Raw genomic sequence first — 20566 nt, 5'->3', positions numbered from 1 at the left:
TGTGAGCTTTAAATTCCCTATATTTGTCTACGTTATGATCTAAATCCCTTTGGATGTTGGTCAGATTTAAGGTTTTTATCACCGTCCAGTTTTCTTCACTAATCAATGCTTGACCTTCCTTCACTGGTAGCAATCCCGGATTTCTTTCAATTTTGTCGAGTTGAAGGGCCCGGGCGCGGATTGTCAGGATCATCATCAGGATGAGGCACCTGCGGAGGACGCCTTATGTCTTTAATTGGAACTTTAGTGGGTCTATTTTTTGATATTACAGGGACTGTGTTTCTAACTATTTCACCTGAGACTTGTGCTTTTTGATAACGGGGTTTATCCTTACTTCGTCTTTCATTCACGCCTTTTATAAACACTGTATCACCCATTTGGATGTCGAATTCGGTTTCACCGCCGCGTTTGTTCCTAATGCTTTCTTTAGTTTCAATAATTTTATCGGTTAAATATTTGTACAAATGTTTCGTTTTTCTTACGTGTTCCTTTACTAGCTGTTGCGTATATTGCTGATTAAAATCTACGTTAAACGGGCTTGAAGAGTCCGTGTGTCCAAAAGTTACTTCAAAAGGCGTTAAACCTGTCGTTGAGTGAATCGTTTGATTGTATGCCAATATTGCATACGTCATTACGGCTGCTGCGTCTGTGAATTTTTGTTCGAATTTAGCGAGTCTGTAAATCTCGATTAGTGTTGAGTGGAATCTTTCAACGATTCCCATTGAGTTGGGGTTATGTGGAGTACCTATGTGTAATTCCACTTTATTAAATGTTAACATTTCTTTTAAAAGGGCGTTATTGAATTCTGAGCCTGGGTCGCAATTGATTTTTGTCGGAACTCCATAAAATGAGAAATACTTTAGCAATGCTCTAACTACTTCCGGTGTAGATCTATTAGGTATTTCCATGGCCTGTCCTAGCTTACTAAACGCGTCTACGATTGTAAGATAGTATTTGCCTTCTATACTAAACAGATCCATAAAAATTTCCTGAAATGGTTTTGTTTGAGTTTGCGTTAACTGTAGTTCGGGCTTAAAAGGTTTTCTATTATATTTCATTTGTTTACAAGTTTCACATGCATTTATGATGCTGGAAACAGTTTCTTCCATTTTACTCCAAAAGTAAGTGCGTTTAAGACGCATTATTGTTTCTCGTATTCCACGATGACATGTTGTTCCGGTGTGATAAGTTAGTACTATAGCGCGTTGTTCTTGTTCGTCTGTTATATGAATGATACGCTCTGTGCATTCAAAGAAATGTACAGTATCTTTTTTAAATAATGCTATTATTGTTTCTACAAATAGTTTACGATGATTAGGGTCAGTGAAGTGGATAAAATGTTTTACTTTAGGTCGGGTATATCGTTTTAAGAAGTCTTTAATTAGATCAGGGCGATTTAATGGTAAATTGATTTCTAAAATGCGTTGTTTTGAGTTAGAAACATTGACTACTTCTAACTTGTCTAATCCCCAAGAATCTACTATAATTTGATTAGGTTTTGTGTCTATTGCTTCATTTAATATGGGTATACCTATGGTATCTATGTCTTTAGCGGAGTGTGCTGTTGCGGAATGTGAACTACTTTCTGGTGCTGATATTGTGCTACTATTTGATGGTGATCTAATAGCTCCGTAATCGTCTTTTTCTACGCGTTTTTGGGAATTAATTGAATTACTGGAATCTGATGAAATTGTCACTATACTTGATGGTTTATCATTGTCTATATTTACCTGCATTGACATATTATCATCATCGGTGAGTGCGTTTAATTTAATTCGGGATAACGCGTCAGCGTTGCTGTTTTGTTTACCATTTTTATATATGATGTCATAATCAAATTCCGCTAAACGTAACTTCCATCTGGTGAGTTTACTGTTGGGTTCCTTTATTGAATTTAACCATGCTAGTGGTCTGTGATCGGTGTAGATTGTAAACTTTCTACCATACAAATACGGTCTGAAATGCTTTGCTGCCCAAATTATGGCTAGTAATTCTTTTTCGATGGTACTGTATCGCGTCTCGGCTTCGTTCAGTGTACGACTTGCGTAGGCGACCGGTTTATCGCTGCCTACAGTTCCTTGTGATAATACGGCTCCGATAGCGAAGTTAGAGGCGTCTGTTGTTAGAACAAACGGTTTCTTGAAATCGGGATATTGTAACAATGGTGCGTTTGTTAAAAGTTCTTTACATGTCGCGAAAGCGGATTTGTATTTGTCATCAATTATAATTTTATTACGTTTTTTTAGACAACTGGTAAGTGGCTGTGTTATTTTGGCGAAGTCTTTTATAAACTTCCTATAGTAACCTATAAGACCTAAGAAACTTTTGATTTCTGTTGTAGTTGTGGGAATAGGGAAATCTAAGATGGCTTTAATTTTGTCATTGTTCGGTTTAAGACCTTCCTTAGTGATTGTGTGTCCTAAGTACAAGACTTCCTTGCGTAAAAATTCAGATTTATCTAATTGGATTTTAAGGTTGGTTTCTCTTAAGCGATCAAATATCTTTCTTAAGCTCTGAATGTGTTCCTGTAAGCTATTACTGTAAACTATGATGTCATCAAGGTAGACTAAACAGTGCATTCCTTGTAACCCACGCAGTACGTTATCCATTGCGCGTTGGAACGTCGCCGGCGCGGTTTTTAAACCGAACGGCATGCGCAGAAATTCGTAGTGACCCGCTTGGGTGCTGAATGCTGTTTTCTGTCTGTCATCCTTATCTATCTCGATTTGATGGTACCCACTTGCTAAATCCAAGGTGGTAAAGTAAATTGATTTTCCTAGTTTATCAAAAAGATCCGCGATGTTGGGTAATGGGTATTTATCGTCGGTTGTGATTTCATTTAAACGTCTGTAATCAATGACCATCCTAAATTTTCTTTCACCTGATGCATCCATTTTTTTTGGAACTAGATGCACTGGAGCATTCCACGGGGAATGTGATTCCTGAATTACATTATCTAATAAAAGTTTTTCCACTTGTTTATTAATTTCGTCTGTCTGGACTTGAGGTAACCTATATGGTCTTACGTAAATAGGATCCTCATTTTTTGTACGGATTTGGTGTTTTACATTGTTCGAAAAGCTCAAAGGTATTTTTTCACAATAAAAGATATCACGGTATTCATAGCAAAGATTCCTAATAACCTTTCTTTCCTCATCATTCATATGTTCTAACCTGAGTTTTTCCAGATTCTGCTGTAACACTTCGTCGATCTCATAACCTTGCGGTGCGTCACTGATATTATTAACTGGTATTTCACTGACACTGTACGGTTCTACTGCGAATGGTTTAGATATAGTTATAGTTATATAGTTATCCGAACTATTCTGGATCACGGTATACGCGTAACCTCGTTGACAGCTCACGAGAGCACTGGGCATACGGACGCCTTGTCCGAAGTTAGTATAATTAATTATTGCGTCACCCTCTGACACAGTGGTGGGGATTTTAACACGTGACTCGGATCGCGGTGCTATAGTTACTTCATATGGTGGGCTATATATTATTCTCAACTGTGCGTTATGAGTTTTTAATATTTGTTTGTCCATGTCTATGGTAGCGCCCAACTGTTTTAACAAGTCGCTACCTATCAAGCCATCGAAACGATTGTCTACGTTATACACGTAAAACTTATGACTTCCTATGGTTGCAAATGATTTTAATAATGGAATATGGATTACTTCGTTATGGCTACTACGCGCGTGCGTGCTAATGACTTCAAATGGCTCTACATATTTATAGGCGTTGAAATACTCGTTAGCCTTTTTCGGGCTTATGAACGATCGTGTACTTCCCGTATCTATCATAAACTTTGCTTTGATTTCAGGTATTAACACGTGTGGCAATCTTAACATTCCGTCATAATAATTTAGATTTATCACTTCCGATTTATATCCGGTGAGGCTTCTATTTGAAAATTTTCGTCATTATGAGTTTCCGGTTCTACTATTTGCTCTGATTCGTACTGAGGTACGTCCTCGTACTGATCGTCGTAGTAATAATAGTACTGGTCCTCGGGACTCTCGGGCTCGGGCTCGTAAAAGAGTGTTTCCGGGGTTTCAGGGTTATTTATTAAGTTATGATGGATTGGAGCTGCTGAACGCATTGAAACATCAGTGTCCAACTTGTATGAGGGACGTTGCGCCAAAGGTGGGTTGCTTAATCCGAATTTAAATTGGTTATTTTGTTGTGGGAATTGATTGAATCGATTCATTGGAACCGAATATGGATTAGGTCTGTAGTGATTGTTATTATTGCTAGGCATTCTATAAATAGGTCTAGGATTTTGATTAGGCTGGAATCTGAAATTTTGTGGATTCTGGTTTGAGAAAACAAACTTGGGTTGATTGGACATATTATTAGGATTCTGTGGCATATTATATCTGAAGTTTTGTCCATTTGGGTTAAACCTATTGAAAGGTGTGAAGTTTTGTTTGAATGGATTATTATTATTGAAAGGTATGCCAAACTTAAATGCTTGAGTTGGCGATACGAAATTCGGTTTAAATGCCGGTTGAGATTGGGTAAAACTGGGTTTACTAGGAGTAGGTGTGACTCCTTTGTTCTTATTTTTCATATTATACTGAAATTGGAAGTTTTCCTCCTCAGTCACAATGCTTAGGGCTTGTTCTAATGTGGTACAACCTCTAAGTCTAATCACTCTAATCATGTCTTCAGTTAGATTGAATAGAAAGACATTTAACGCGGTATTATCGTATATAATTACTTTAGCTGCTTTAATGCCTTCGTCCTCAATCATGTTGACTTTGGACATCAGCGTGCTCTTAACATTCTGAATACGATGACATAACTCGCTATACGACTCTCCATGTTTGATTTTAATTTGTTCTAGTTCGATCGCTATGCAAGCTTCCGATCTGGGGTCTCCAAAATGCTGGGTTAACACTTGTTTTAATGCTATCCATGTATTAATATCTTCGCGCTCGCTTAACAATGCCGCTGCGCGTCCTACTAATCTACTAGTTATCGCATGAAATACATAACTGTTTTGTGTTACATTTTCATCAGGGCCTCTATATATATTTATAACATATTGGCATTCCCTTAGGAATAAATTCAATGTTTTACCGTCGCCTTCAAACTTCGGTATTAAATTTAACATTTCACTAGGTATAACATTTATATGTTCCATTTTAATTAATTAACAACTTTCTGATAAAATAAACAATTTCAAAATATTTCTTTCCTATTACTAAGCGCTGGCGTAATCCTTAAAGTGGAAGGAACTACGAGCAGTAACGTTTATTATGATTTGGGATAAAGAACGTTACAAAAATTTGGGAAGAATGGTACAAAAACGGTAGCGAAGAGGTTTACTCACTTGCCGCTCACCCCCATATCTTCTCGGTGTGCCGCTGCTGCTGCTGGTGCTGCTGCTGCTGCTGGTGCTGCTGCTGGTACTGGTGCCGCTTGACTTATTTGTTTGGTTCGTGGATCCCGCCGTTGTAGACTTGATAGCCTAACCGCGATTGCTCAAGACCGATATAATCGTTATACTTTGATTATCGCGACGCGAGATCCTACCGGCTGCGCCAGTCAAGTTTGTGCGGCGAGCAGACTTTATAAAAAAACTACAACTTTAAACTTTCAATGATTTTTAATGAAGTTATAAAGTACAAAATTACAACTAAGTGTTCAGCGATTGAACGGTACTAGCCTAACTAACCTAAGGTGCTTCGAAGTGGGAAGCCTAAAATCTAATGTGCTTCGAGGTTGGAAGCCTAAAATCTAATGTGCTTCGAAGTTGGAAGCCTAGAATCTAATGTATCCATACCATCATCACGGGCTCCTTATATAGGGCTGATTATCGGTCCGGTGGCGTGAGGCGTCTACCGGGAACTGCAGGATGTTGATTTCAATTATTCCGACTCAGCATCAGCAGTTTAGGTTGTTATTGTAATATGATATGCTTAATATGCTTATTTCGTTATCTTAATGCTTATTTAGGTACTTGGATAATGCGTGATGGCATGTTGGAGGACATAACTACCTACATAATGAATAAAAACACCATTTATCTTTGTTAAATTGTTTTACTTTATTTCAATAGTTATTTCTATGAGACCCTTTTGTCAATTACAATTACTTTTAAAAGCAAACCAGAATCACATTTTTTACTCGACTTACTAGTGAAATAATACCACCAATGCTGCTAACTTGACACATCTCGATAATACCAATGTATTCCTTAATGTAACTATTACTATAAGATTGAACACAAATATAAGAGAACAATCAATTAATATTCTATTTCTTTTTCTGCTTTTTAATTAGCATGTATAAGTTTGTCAAGCTTGTATTTAAGCTTCTTTTACTATTTGAGGGGACAACAACTGCAGGCTCTATATTGGAATCAGGAGTATTATTTGTTTCTGAATTAATCTCATCTGAATGGTTAATTATGTCATCATCAACATTTGATGTGCCTGCACATGTTTCCACGTCAGGAACCTCCATGTTGGTGGGTGACGATATGCTTTTATGATTTTCATTGTTGGACCCAATGACCCAAATAGGTGGTGCTTCATTTTTAGAAGCTTTATTTTTCTTTTTCTTTTTGTTTATGGATATTATTGGTTTCTTTGTCAAAATATCTCTAAGAAATTCTTTGCTTTTATTCTCATGAAATATGTTTGAAGCAAACTCTATGTGCAATTGTATGGTTTCTGCTAATTTTGATGATATAGCTGAGGTACAGTTTCTATTGTGCTCAAATGGGTCCTGAACACATATCATTGTATCTATTTTCAACAGAGCAACTTGTTTATTATAAACATTTTTCTTGTACACCTCAAAATCATTAGGAGTATTTTCTATATCTTTAAATAGTTCACGGCGCACAGATTGACCTAGGAATGGTGAAATAACATTGTCTTTAAAATTAAAAGAGCTGTAAAACTGGAAAAACTCTCCCAGGAGTTCATATAGAACCTGATTGTTTTCAGTTTGGTGAATATATTTTTCTTTAAAATCAGTATTCCAGCCTTCAACGTAAAATGAATTGTTGGGACTCTGCAGTTTTACAACAGCAGGTATAATCTTTTTCTCTTGCAAGTAGAAAAGCACTAACATTGTCAAGGCATAATTTGACATTCGGTTTGTTCCTGTTAAGCCATGGATATTCGCCCAGTACTTGATTAATATTGCTAACGGCTGTGCTCTTTCATCTAAGTGCAGCAAGAATGCTATTAGCTTGCTATTCCTCACACCAGCAGGGCTTTTAAAACTGACATCGCAGTTGCGGCGAGTTGGCACGTGACAAAACTTCACTATTGGAACTTTCGCATTTGTGATTGCAAATGGCTGATGGAACACCAATGGCTGTCTTCTAAGAACTTTCTTGGCCGACAGCACAAGATCTGCTTGGTCCTGCTCATAATTATTATGCTCCTCTGGTATGAAAACATAGCAATCTACATCACTTGATTTGATTCCTAGACCAGTCACAACTGAACCAAATGGCATAACTTTACAACCTGGAAATGTACAATTTAATTTAGCTCTGGTTATGGAACACCAAACTACATTTGCACCTAATGAGTAGAATATTATATGAATGCGATATTTACCTAGCCAAATTCTCTGTAGACATCTTTCCAGGTCAATAAACAGTCTCCTAAAGTCGTCAACTTCTTGTCTTGTTAGTCTTATCGTTTGTAAGACATGATTTACTTGGGAATCAAAATCCCCAACAAAATCTAGTTCATTTGGACTCACCACTGAATCTAAAACACATATTAATAAAATTACAATATTATTGCTCTCTATGTACAAATTTAAGTAATCAATGCAATGATAATTACCTGACCCCATAGTTTTATATCAAAAGTAACCTATATTTTTTAAAATTTAGACAAATCAAAATTTACAACATTCATTTTATTCCGTGTTATACATTTAGTAATGTACTACATTTTATTTTAATTATTATACAACATTTAAGTAATATTGATGTCAAAATTCAATGTTATTTTATGGTAAAAGAATACAAAATAGCCGATTCGTATTTACATGTACACAACAAAAACATCGTGCAATTGTCAGATTGACAGTGACTTTCTTTTTTTTTTATCAAGGCATAGGCTAAGGTGAGAGGTTTCTTCTTGACTATGGATATGTACAAGTATGGTTTCTGAACGAAAGCGGTGGCGCGAATAATACAAAAATAAAACTGGCCCTGCTGCCTTTTCACTAAAAAGTAGTAAGGATTCTTGTCTGTGTAATAAAATAATTCTAATAAAAAGATAGTCGTAGAAAAGTAAAAACAGGAATACAATTGAACGCTACATTTAAACAATAAACAGCACAATTTTTTATGTCCTTAAATTTTAACATTTTACATTCGATGAAGTATTTCATTAATCGGAATATTTAATTTTTAATAGTAAATTAATTGGAACGACGATACGAATTAATAAAGTACAAAAAATCCTAAGAAAAAGCGTCAAGGCCAGGCGGAACAATAATTGAAACGCATACAAAATTAAAATAGGTTTCTATAAACCACAATAATGATAAAAAACAGAACGTCTTAGCTTATCAATAAAATAATCTGTATTCACTATATCTAACGATGGATCGATTCTTCAAGCCGGCTACGAGCCGCTCGATGCGAAGCCGGTGTCAGACGGCGTCAGGTGGGGCAGGCTGGGCGCGCGAGGCGAGCGTGGCGCGCGTGGGAAGCAGCGCGCGCGGGAAATACTCCTCGTCGGAGTCCTCGGGCAGGTCGCCGGCTTCCAGCATGGCAACAGTGTCGGCGATCTTGGCCGCCGTGTCGCGGTCCGGCGGCCGCGCGTACGGCCGCAGCGCGCTGGAACGGTACGTCGCGTTGAATAGTAGTCGAAGCTACTTTTTTAAAACGTTTCGTGGCCTTAAAAATAGCTCCGTCGACCGAATCGATCGAGCTGTGCTCGCAGAACACATCTCTACTACAATCTAGGGTGCAATTTTGTTGTCCTCTCCTGGATGCCCCCCCCGAGTTTCTCGCTCGTGATTTGATTGACGATTACGTTTAAAAATAAATTCGAATCAATAATATCTTTTAGATCTAGAAAATCTCAATTGATAAAAAAATAATAAAGTTCCAGAATGAGGGTTTTCGCGTATGAAAGATCCGCTAGATGGCGGGACGTGGATGTGGGGTCTGACTGCTGCGTGATTGGTGGATTTTGACATATCTGTCAATGTCATGTCAAAAATAACCAATCGTGCAGCATTTGGACCTCGCGTCTACGTATTGCCATCTGGCGGATTTTCATACGCGAAAACCCTCATTAATTTATTACTTTTTGTAAATAGAACGATGCGTACCAGAGGAACCAGCCCTGCATCATGGAGATGAAGAACTTGCCGAAGTCGCGGAAGGCGTTGGCGTCGCCGGCGGCCAGCCGCACGCCCAGCACGGCGCTGGCCGGCTCGGCGCTGAACGTGATCGTCAGCTGGAACTGCATGCTGAATATGTGCTGCCCGCACCACACACAAGGTTAGGATGTTTAAAGCCCGGTCCGTGAGCACGTAGAATTTTGTCCAATGACCCTTAGCTACCCATCCTTATCGCTCGCGCGTTATTATATTGCTGTCGCGACTGTGCGAATGGCACCCGCAGTGAGCGTGCGAGCGCAATAGCAACGTAATTACGCGCAAGCGATAAGGATGGGTAGCTTGGGGTCATTGGACAAAATTCTACGTGCTCACAGACCAGATTATACACAGAACGTATTTACAGGATCGTTTTTAGCCCAGGCGCAGACTGCAGACTTTTTGTCAACCGATAGTTGGGTCGGGCTGTTAATCAAAATATACCTCCTTCCAAAGGTTGCTGTGCCCTAACTGGATACACATTGTTCTGCATGAATAAGACCTAAATGCCAATTTAGTGAAGTATTGAGTATTGAACATGTATGAAAATGCGCATGTTGCACCGATTTGGTACCGGCATCTCCGAAATTAGAATCGGGCCCAACTATAGGCCAACTAAAAAGTCGGTGGTCTGCTTCTAAGTTTAATGTATTCGACAGCACCGATTACAGTCGTGTTTTTGAACCCGTACGATTACATTATATTTATTATATATACGCAAAAATGAATCTACGAACACAATGCAGATAAACGCGTTGACGTTACTGTCCACAGCAGCGTAGCATACTAGACGTGTATTTATCATTTACGCTCGCTCACATTGTTTTGTGTGTAAGCTATTAGGTACACCAAACGTACAAAGTTGCGTTCACGTCAAGTACGCTACGCTCCGTATACTGTCCACAAGCTCACCTGTTTCTCTAATCTTAAAATCTCGTCTGTGATCTCTGTCTGCTTTTCCTCAAAAGACATGTCGATCATGCTGTAGAGCCGCGACAGCTGCTTGCGCTTCCACACCGGCTTCGTGATCGACCCCATATACTTTTCCTTAACTTTCTTGGTATCCAGGTTCACCTTCTCCTCAACCTTGCCGAGTTTGATCCGAAGCATCTTCTCGAAGATGACGAACACGCAATCCCGTACTATCGGCTTCCAGTCGGGATCGATAATCGTGACGATGATGCGCGGGAAAAGGTTGACTCGGTACTCCGGGTTGGACTTGACGCGCGCGAATTTAGGTCGCTCGAGGAGCAGCTCCCGTAGGAAATTTGTGCAGCCGGTGGCTTTATCTTTCTCGTAGGCGTTGGCGGCGAACTTCAGGTAGGCTTTGATTTCGGCAGCGAGCCGCGGGCTGACGGCCGAGGCTACATTGTGGCTCTGCTCGAACGGATCCTGAACGCAGAAGGATGTTGAGGCTCTCAGAGGCAACGCCCGTCCTGCGAGAACATTAGCCCTGTATATCGCGAATTCGTCAGGCGCGACGCCGGCGGGCTCGAAGGCCTTCTTGTTGACGGCCGTGCCCAGGTATGGGCACACGATCATCTCCTCGAAGTTGAACATGGAGTAGAACTCGAAGAACCCGCCGATTAACTCAGCTATCGTTGCCGTGTTCGTGCTCGGCGGTAGGGAGTCCTTAAAAGAAAGAAAAAATAGTCAGAAACTTGGTTAAAAAAATTCGATAGCTCTCATAGAAACAGCATGTTTTCAATGAGAGCTGATTAGTGATGAGTGATTGTTTATCAGTAATGTGTGCAATAACATTGCACACATTACTAATACTCCCGTTAGTCCCTGATACTAAGCTATATGCTTGTATCACGACACAAGTGAGCTCACCACAATAGTCGAGCGGCGGCGGGGACCGAACCCGCGTTCCCCGGTTCACGAGTCGGCCAGTCCGACCCCTTCACCGTTCGGCTATCGTGCCTTCTTTTACCCTCACTAATTGACATAGCTGTAGAATAAGTAAGGTTTTGATACTCGTTAGTAGCTAAGACAGTGGAGCACTGAAGCGGTAGGAAAGACTATTGTATTGAGTGGCGCCATTATAAAATAAAGACTCATCATTCGCCAGTGGCTTCTACTGATGACCATACTATTCAGTATGTAATAAAAAAAAATTGGCATCTTCTTCTTCTCGTGTCGACAACAAACCTACACAGTGGCATAAACAATTAAGCCTGGTTTCCATCAAGGCGGAGTGGAAGGGAGAGGAGCTGTGCGGAACAGAGTAGAGAAGTGAAAATAATGAAATCTGATTGGTTATTCTAAATACTTCGCTTTGTTCTTTGTGGAAACCGGGCCTAACTGTAATGTGGCTGTTCGAGTCTTGAGTCTATTAAGGTTGATGTTGCCTTTTTCCCAGGGTTCCGCACGCACCTGCGAGTCGTCGAAGCCGGTGTTCCAGCCGTCCACCAGGCGGTCCCGCTGAGGGTCCCGCTGCAGCCAGCGCGCGGCGGCTGCTGCCGGTAGAACAGCATCAGCATCGTCGCGTAGTTCGTCAGGTATATACGCACCTGCGAGTCGTCGAAGCCGGTGTTCCAGCCGTCCACCAGGCGGTCCCGCTGAGGGTCCCGCTGCAGCCAGCGCGCGGCGGCTGCTGCCGGTAGAACAGCATCAGCATCGTCGCGTAGTTCGTCAGGTATATACGCACCTGCGAGTCGTCGAAGCCGGTGTTCCAGCCGTCCACCAGGCGGTCCCGCTGAGGGTCCCGCTGCAGCCAGCGCGCGGCGGCTGCTGCCGGTAGAACAGCATCAGCATCGTCGCGTAGTTCGTCAGGTATATACGCACCTGCGAGTCGTCGAAGCCGGTGTTCCAGCCGTCCACCAGGCGGTCCCGCTGAGGGTCCCGCTGCAGCCAGCGCGCGGCGGCTGCTGCCGGTAGAACAGCATCAGCATCGTCGCGTAGTTCGTCAGGTATATACGCACCTGCGAGTCGTCGAAGCCGGTGTTCCAGCCGTCCACCAGGCGGTCCCGCTGAGGGTCCCGCTGCAGCCAGCGCGCGGCGGCTGCTGCCGGTAGAACAGCATCAGCATCGTCGCGTAGTTCGTCAGGTATATACGCACCTGCGAGTCGTCGAAGCCGGTGTTCCAGCCGTCCACCAGGCGGTCCCGCTGAGGGTCCCGCTGCAGCCAGCGCGCGGGCGGGAGCAGCGCGCGCGGCGGCTGCTGCAGGTAGAACACCATCAGCATCGTCAGTGCGTAGTTCGTCAGCTTGCCCGTGCCGGAGAACTCGTGGACCTGGAGGACGATAGGCTTTTTATTACTAGTGCAGGATTTCCCAATTTTTTTTTGCCAAGGAACCCTAATTGATTATACTTTTCCTAGCGGAACCCCCGTACTACTCCGCCCGCACGCCCTGTCCCTCCCTTGTGCGTAAACAAGTCGGTGCGCGCGAATAACGTCGGTCACGAAACGTGGGATAACATTTTTTACGGAACCCTTGCGGCCTTTCCACGGAACCCCAGGGTTCCGCGGACCACCTTACGGGAACCACTGTACTAGTGTTCAGAGTTTGGAAAGACGACCCAGGACCGAGCCGCCTGGATCGGAGATACGGAGTGCCGACCCTAAATAAAATGGAAATGGGAATGGAGGCAAAGAAGAAGTTCAAAGGTTGGAAAGATCGTCCGTTTTAATATGCAACCAGATTGATCCATTCGTGGGCGGCCAAATACAAAACAAAAGCTCAAATGCAACGATTTTCCTACAGGTAAAATATTCAAATTCTCTAAAAAAATATGTTACCATTACTACTTGGCTCGGCTCAGTTATAGATGACGATTTCATGCGATGGGGTATGGGAAAGTTGTACATATTTGAATAGTAGAATCAATTATTTTGCTTGATCACGCCCCCAACGAATGTCATCATGTGAAGAGGTAGAGCTAGAGATTATACAATTTTATTTATACTGTGAAATAGTGATGAAAATATCAAGAACTTCAAGGAAAAAGCATTCATAAGAGCTACCTAATCCAATCAAAATTGCAAAATAGTATTGAGGCTGACCTTGGCCCAGTACTTGATGACGACGGCCATGGGAATGAGCCGAGGATCGGCGTGCAGCAGGAACGCCACCAGCTTGCTGTTCTGCGCGCCCAGCGGCGTCTTGAACGTCAAGTCGCAGTTGGTCTCCGTCGGCACGTGGAAGAACTTCACGATCGGGGTGTTGGCCCGAGGGATGGACAGTATCTCGGAAAACACATCGGGATACATTTGTAGGATGCGCTTAGCTCGCTGCACGAAATTGATCTGCGGGTTGCGGAACTGCGCGGGAATGTGCACGAAGCAGTCGGCATCGCTTGTGCGCACGCCGAGGCCGGTCGTGATGGAGCCGAAAGGGATGGCCACACAACCTGGAATCGAGGAACTTCAGTTATCCTACAATGATAAGATAAGAAAGATAAGAAAAACATTATTCAGCATACAAAAAACAAAAGCTAGCAATCTATATAAATAAAAATGAATTGCTGTTCGTTAGTCTGATTAAAACTCGAGAACGGCTGGGCCGATTGAGCTGATTTTGGTTTTAAAATGTTTGTCGTAGTCCAGGGTAGGTCTAAACGGTGAGTAAATAAGGAAAAATTGCGACGGCTTATTTATTGCCTTTAAGGCGGAACAGAGTTCGCCGGGTCAGCTAGTACATAATATAAATACATTTCTTAAAAAGGATCGGAGGAGGATCAAATGTGGCTGTGAAGTTGAAAAATAGCAATATGAACAGTTGAGTGGCGTGGTTTGATCACCGCTGTAAAACTGAGAGAAACTCTCGATGGGATCGCTGAATTGCTGGAGATGCCTATAGACTCGTTAACGTAATTTTACAACCGTGATGGTGTCACGAGAGTGGATTCCTTCGAGACCAAGCGTAGCCGTACCAATTTTATACAGACGGGCCGAAAAACGTAGTGTGTAGAGTGGGCAGGCCTTCCACCTCGATCTGGTGAAGGTTGAAGGATGCTTCGCTTCGTCCTGGATGCGGGTAGCGCTGGACCAATCGTTGTGGAAATCGAAGGTGGAGACTCGTCCAGCAATGGAAGTAATTTGGCTGAAACGAGCGAATGAACACTTCACAGCCGTCATGGGATCATGAAAATAGATTCCTCTTGAGATCAAGTAGACTCCTACATTCCAATCAAGTAAAGATGGCCGCCAATTGTTCCGTGCTTTATAGATGACCCACGCTGAACTGTCCCACCAAACTCAATGACAGGGGGGCGCTACCATCGTTCAACTATATGGTTTCCAACATGGCAAAAATCGGAACCAGCGATCCGGTATTGACGGTGGCGCCCCACTGTCAATGTCATCGATAGGACAGTTCACTATTTTGGAACTATATTAGTGCTACTCACCCGGCCATGTGGGCTGTAGCGCGCGCTCCACATCTGTGTAGAGCGTAGAGAGCTTGTTGACGGCGTCCTTTGACAGTCGCACGGCAGCTAATAGTCCCTCCAGCTGTCTGTCGAAGTCCCCGCTGAAGTCTAGCTGCTTCGGGTCGTACGGCATAGCTGGAACATAGATTTATATTTCTTTTTCTCGGCCTTAATCGGCATGTTAAAAAAAACCTAAGTTGTTTCCCCACTCGATAGAAGATAAAGTCGAATCGAATAACAATGTGCAACACAGTTGTGTATTGCATAGAATTTTAAAGTGGTAACGTTAGTTTTATTTAGTCACGAGAGTTTCATGCCTTTACGTAAATCATGTTGCTTGACGGCGGTATTCAATATGTTTTCTGGATTAAAATACCTAATAGGTATAGTGTTACGGTATACTATAAATTAAAGAGATAAAGGGTCTCACATTTCTGCTTGGTCCGTGGGAAGTCAAACTTGTTGATCATCGGGCGGTAGTTGAGGTCCGTATAGCGCTGGTCGGTGTAGGGCCGCACCGTCAGAAACTCGCCGTAGACGTTCACTCTCTTCGATTCCTGGGGAAGACAAGCGTATAATAGAAACTGTAATAATCTACACTAATATTATAAAGAGGAAAACTTTGTTTGTTTGTTTGGTTGTAATGAATAGGCTCAAAAACTAATGTACCGTTTTTAAAAATTCTTTCACCATTCGAAAGCTACATTATCCACGAGTAACATATGCTAAATTTTATTTTGGAAAAAAATATAATAAAAAAAAAATATAATATAACGTAGTCCACGCGGGCAAAGCCGCGGGCGGAAAGCTAGTATCAAATAAATTGAGTAATTGCTGGCTCGACTACGAATATTTAGGAGTTGCAGCAAGCATAGTCAAATTTTGTATACCTATCTCAAATGGTACAAGCTCCTTGCTTTCTAACGTCATTTTCGTATTTACAGGTATACCTGTTGCTGTCGCTAAAGTCGCCATCTCACATTGAGTTTGAGGGGTTACCTATATTAATTTAATTATATTATTACCTGTAATAATGAGGGCTATCGTTTTAGCGCTCACCAGTTGGCGCCACTGTAGAGTAAGGTCCTGTCACTTGCTAGTAGCGAAGACAGTGGCGCCAACTGGTGAGCGCTAAAGTGGTAGGAGGACTATCGCATTTGCACTCATCAAGATGGCGCTACTGTAGAGTAAGGTCCTGTCAATCGCCAGGGGTGCCAACTGTTAAGTATAAAAACGATAGCCCTCATTAAGCCGAGACAATGTCATAACGTTTCGCATGCTCACCTGTAGGGCCTGCTTGGCCTCCTCCGCGGTGGGGTAGGACAGAATCGCGACCTTGTTGTTGATCCTGTCCACTTTAACGTTCCCGAACTTGGCGAACACTCGCAGTAGGTCTGGAGCCAGCGCGTACTGTGGGTAGCCTGCAACATGGCACTCCATTGTACCTACTTGTTTCGGGGACATTCGGGATTTCGGGTACACCACAAATAGAAGCACAACATCGATCGTCGCTACCTCAGCATTCAGGTAACGATATAAGTTATACAGTACTGTATACAGTTAATTACATTCGTATTTCGTATAACCCTACTTGGTTTAAAACCAGTGAAATGGTTGTGTGGATAAAATAACTAAACATAAAAAAACATTAAGGTATCAGATATGCCTTGGATGTCAGATAACATGTTATGTATCAGACAGCCTGCCGTTTAATCCACAGAACATGGCGCATATTTAAATTACTAATGCAGACTCATTTATGATAGTGGGCTAGTGGCATCTTCTTCATTATTTTAACGCCATAATAATAGAAACGAAAATGTTCATGCAATGCACATTTAGGTATGCAAGCGCTCACGAATAATGTAAAAATAAACTTGAAAAATAAAAATTGTGATCATAATAAGCCACGACATGTAGTGAAATCAAGTGAAATGCATTTTGAGCGCTTACCGAGATGAAAAAGCTAGCGAGACCTAGATGAGTAGGTGCAGAAAAATGAATGAATGATATACAAGTTTGTTTTATTTAAAAAGTGGAAACCAGATATGCCTTCTTTATTAAGCTTTTTTTAGGTGTCCAAGCAATCATAAAAAGTAGGATTGATTTATTCGGGAAATTAACTTATTGTTGGTTAACCAAAACGATACTCCTGTATTTTCAATTTTGTGTAAAATGAAGGCGAAAGTTCGGAAGACTTCTCGTTGGCGGATCGAATGTTGAAAATAATGGCTCAAAACAAACTTAGAGCGCAATGGAAAGTCAGCGCAATAAAGGGCTCTCGTAATGTCACCCGTGTTATATTTCACCAAGTCGAGACTCATAGCTGAAAGGTTTACTCTAAAACACGTATAATTATTTTATTAATTTGATATTTCCCGCGCTTAGTTTCCGCTAATCGAGCTTTATGGCCAGTGTAGTTAATAAGGGGCTTATTCTTATTAAATTATTGCTTTTACAACTTACCGGTAACCAGTACTCTTTTCGGGTCTTCGATAGCAGACTCACGATCGCCGTTGGAGCGATACCTGCGCGGGTTGTGTCGAGGGGAGCCCTCATTTCCACGGCCATTCGGCCCTGAATTCCTGGGAGGCTGTTTGGCCGGGCCAGGAGTAGGGTTGCGGCTAGGAGATGATGCGGGACCAACCGACTGCAGTGCTTTCCCGGATGTCGTGGGTTTACGTTTAGGAGACGCGGTCACAACCGGCGCAACTGTCTTGCTAGGTGTGCTCGGTTTCGACCCTGAAGACGCCGAACCTGACCCACCAGGTGGCAAAGTAGGCGATGGAGCATGGGAACTCGACGAGCTTGATGATGCGGTCGGGTTAGAAGTCGTGGGACTAACCGCCTTGGGTGTCTGGACAGGCGGCGTAACGGGGGTAGGTTCAGAAGCCACAGCACCAACTGGGAGAGAAGGCTTGTCTAGTTTGGTCGATGAACCTGGGGCATTTGGCGAGTTTGGTGACACAGTCGCATTAGGAGTCGTGGGACTGACCGATTGGGGTGCCTGGACAGGCGCAGCGGGTTTAGACTCTGAAGCCACAGTACCAACTGGTGTAGAAGACTGCCCTGGAGGAGGCGACGAACCAGGGGAACCTGACGAGTTAGATGATACAGCACGAATAGAACTCGCCGGACTGACTGACTGGGGTCTGACAGACTGGTCCGAAGCAGTATTTATGTTGGAAGAAGTTTGAGCGACTTTAATTGGCGACTGAGAGTTAGATTTTGAAGGGAAAGGCTTAGGGGCGGAGGGAGCGACCTTCGGTCCCAATGGCGTCGGAGCAAAGGAGGGTGATTCGACTTTGCGGGCGGATCTTGGGTCTGATGGTTCTCCTCCTGAAGCTTCCATGGTCACGGATATAGTTGTTCACCTGTAAATAAATTGTTTGATAAGACAACTGAAAGTAAAACTATTTTAGAAAAAATATAAAAAAAACAATTGATACATGTGAAAATGTGCAGAAATAGTGTTTAGACTAATGAGGAAATGCTTATTTACAAGAACCTTAGATAAGATAATTTTTACTCTTTTACAATGACATACAAAATGCCATAAAATATCCATTATTAAAAAAAATGTTTATAATTAATTATTAAATAATTATGTGAAAAATACCTAATTATTTTAAGTTCCAACAATAATGTTAAAGGCACTCTTGCAGACTATTTATCACCATTGTTATCTTCAAAACACTTTGTGAGAATACTACCAGTCAATAAATAAATTAATACTGTCAATCAGAGTTATCACCAAGTTAATATTTGATTTGTTAATGACACTAATTAAAACTGTTTAGGAAAAGTTCTAGATTATGTTCAACCATTATGTTAGTCAGTGTAACAATGAAGTGGTGAAGTCACTATAGCTGATAAGGAGAGAAGTAGGTAGGTTACTTCAAGATAAATGGGGGAATTCCCTTGACTCCATATTACATGTTGCCAGAATATGAATGATTAGAATGAGATTTTATTTTATGGTAATTAATATGATTGGAGCAACATGCTCAGATTTTACTAATTTCATAAGTTACATGTGAATTCAACTCACTACCGAAATAACATACCAGTGTTAACTTTAACAACTTTTGAAAAGTACTTTGGCTCTAAAAATCCTTTAGCATTGCCTGGAGTAAGTACCACTCCATTTTCAGACTCGTAGAATGTTATGCCATCGTTTAATGCCTTCTGCAGGTCAACGTAAATGTATATTTGAACGTTCTTTCTTAGTCCGCTGATAACAGTTGTGTCTTGAATGGTTCCTTTGGCTAAGTGTATGTGCTGTCTGTTCATGCGACTAAGGCCATCGGTCCTTATTTGGGGCCAGCATTTAAAGTAAGTTCCATGTACAATGGTGGAGTACTTTGACTGGAATGGTCGGTAGAGGAAAAAAAAATTATGTTGGTTGTAACATAGAATATTAATAAAATCCTATTAGACTAGCAGGTAATTTTAAAATGCAAGTAGACTTTACATACCTTTTGAGATATGTAATTTTTGGAAAAACATTTAAGTCCATTTCAGTCAGTCAACTGAAATTTGATTCATATAAAATTAAAGAACAAAGAAAGAATTAATAAAATTTTGGCTAATAGGAATTATGAGAAAAACCTCTATTCACTAAGTCTAATAAGAAACTCACAGAGCACGAAACTGGCCTATTAAAACTTGTATTTTCAGTAACAATCAATAAAATAAAATATTATTTGAAAGGAGATTCAGTTGCCATAACTCACCTCTAGAATAGGTATTAGTTCAGCATCAGAAACCTGTGCTATGGAGTGTCCCTGGTTGGCTTTGATCTCCAGGGCTCCGGTCAGTGGGTTGGATCGCAGCTTGAATCGCTGTTTGTCGTTAGTTTCAACAACTCTCTGGATGTCACTTCGGCTGTGTTTGCCTCTGATAGACTTGTGTTGAAGTATTGCGTTCACATCTACATATCCTTCAGGGCTATAAAATTTAAAGACAAAGGTCAAATTTCTTATATGATTGAGTAACTGCTTTCTTTGTCATAAGTTCATGAAATATAAAATAAGAAGGTAGTTTCTAAACCACTTATGGAGAGGGTGAATCAAAGTTTAAGTCGTTAAGTATAACCGTAAAAAGGATTTCAAAAAATGCCGGTTACGAATATTTTTTATCTTGACCTTCAAAATGATGCACATTTATACAACAAACTAGTAGTACCTGACAACGAGCCCCTCTCGCGTCGCGCCGTGTCGCAGCAGCCAGGACAGACACTTGCTCAACTGGATATCTTTATTATTCCTACAATAACCGAGGGTTATTATCGATCATCAAGCGTTTAACGAGTACAAACGACAATACATGTCTATAACCAATACATACAACAACGTACATCTAACTTACAGCTCCGAACAAGTGCCAATAGAAACACAACACGATATTTCACATTCAATTTCATAAAAGACTGATTATTTTATCTTGATTTAGTCGAAATTTTGGAATAATCAAAGGACCCAAAACAAAGGTTGTGTGATGTGATGTGAAATGTCGTTGCCATAGAGAAAAGTAATACATAGGAACGTTGCCAACCAACCAAGGCTGAACAATTTAAATGTCAATATTGATTCGTTCAATAATCGGACAAACAATGTAGGAATAAAAAATAATGAATTTCGAAAACGAAGCAAAATAATAAAAGAAATTTACTACACAATATATCTGCTAAAAGTCACAACTAAAAATATTTTATCTAAATAAATTCATTCGTGTACAAAATGTTCAACATGTCCAAATCAATTTCCAAACAGCGAGCTTGAATGTTAATGCATAGAATGGAACGTACAAA

General features: G+C 41.3%; 2 protein-coding genes across 3 annotated transcripts; both read right to left on the bottom strand.

The window, feature by feature from the left end:
* Nucleotides 1-6033: 6033 nt before the first annotated feature.
* On the bottom strand, nucleotides 6034-8611 carry LOC135077948 (terminal uridylyltransferase Tailor-like). 2 transcript variants are annotated; one of them, XM_063972484.1, is made up of 2 exons: nucleotides 7590-8611; nucleotides 6034-7496 (listed from the first exon to the last, which is right to left on the bottom strand). In XM_063972484.1, exons 1-2 carry the CDS (start codon nucleotides 7831-7833, stop codon nucleotides 6268-6270), a joined length of 1473 nt encoding a protein of 490 aa, XP_063828554.1. In that variant the 5' UTR covers nucleotides 7834-8611; the 3' UTR covers nucleotides 6034-6267. The 2 variants fall into 2 exon arrangements, with proteins under 2 accessions (XP_063828554.1, XP_063828553.1); XM_063972483.1 differs by having other exon boundaries at nucleotides 6034-7745; nucleotides 7824-8611.
* LOC135078283 (uncharacterized) lies at nucleotides 8098-19577 on the bottom strand. The gene is made up of 12 exons (XM_063972881.1): nucleotides 19491-19577; nucleotides 17221-18128; nucleotides 16039-16175; nucleotides 15185-15311; nucleotides 14734-14889; nucleotides 13388-13734; nucleotides 12292-12616; nucleotides 12032-12248; nucleotides 11758-11977; nucleotides 10291-11010; nucleotides 9331-9482; nucleotides 8098-8830 (listed from the first exon to the last, which is right to left on the bottom strand). Exons 2-12 carry the CDS (start codon nucleotides 18104-18106, stop codon nucleotides 8644-8646), a joined length of 3474 nt encoding a protein of 1157 aa, XP_063828951.1. The 5' UTR covers nucleotides 18107-18128; nucleotides 19491-19577; the 3' UTR covers nucleotides 8098-8643.
* Between the last annotated feature and the right edge of the window lie 989 nt (nucleotides 19578-20566).

This window comes from Ostrinia nubilalis, chromosome 14, assembly GCF_963855985.1.
Source record: "Ostrinia nubilalis chromosome 14, ilOstNubi1.1, whole genome shotgun sequence".
Taxonomy (NCBI): Eukaryota; Metazoa; Arthropoda; class Insecta; order Lepidoptera; family Crambidae; genus Ostrinia; species Ostrinia nubilalis.
This window is presented reverse-complemented; position numbering and strand designations above follow the sequence as displayed.

Coding starts and splice junctions, on each gene's coding strand:
- LOC135078283 (XM_063972881.1), bottom strand. CDS start 18,106: ATGGAAGCTTCAGGAGGAGAACCATCAGACCCAAGATCCGCCCGCAAA. Junction 16,176..17,220: donor GAAAAGAGTACTGGTTACCG/GTAAGTTGTAAA, acceptor GCCATGTTGCAG/GCTACCCACAGTACGCGCTG. Junction 11,978..12,031: donor CCGGCTTCGACGACTCGCAG/GTGCGTATATAC, acceptor TTCTACCGGCAG/CAGCCGCCGCGCGCTGGCTG.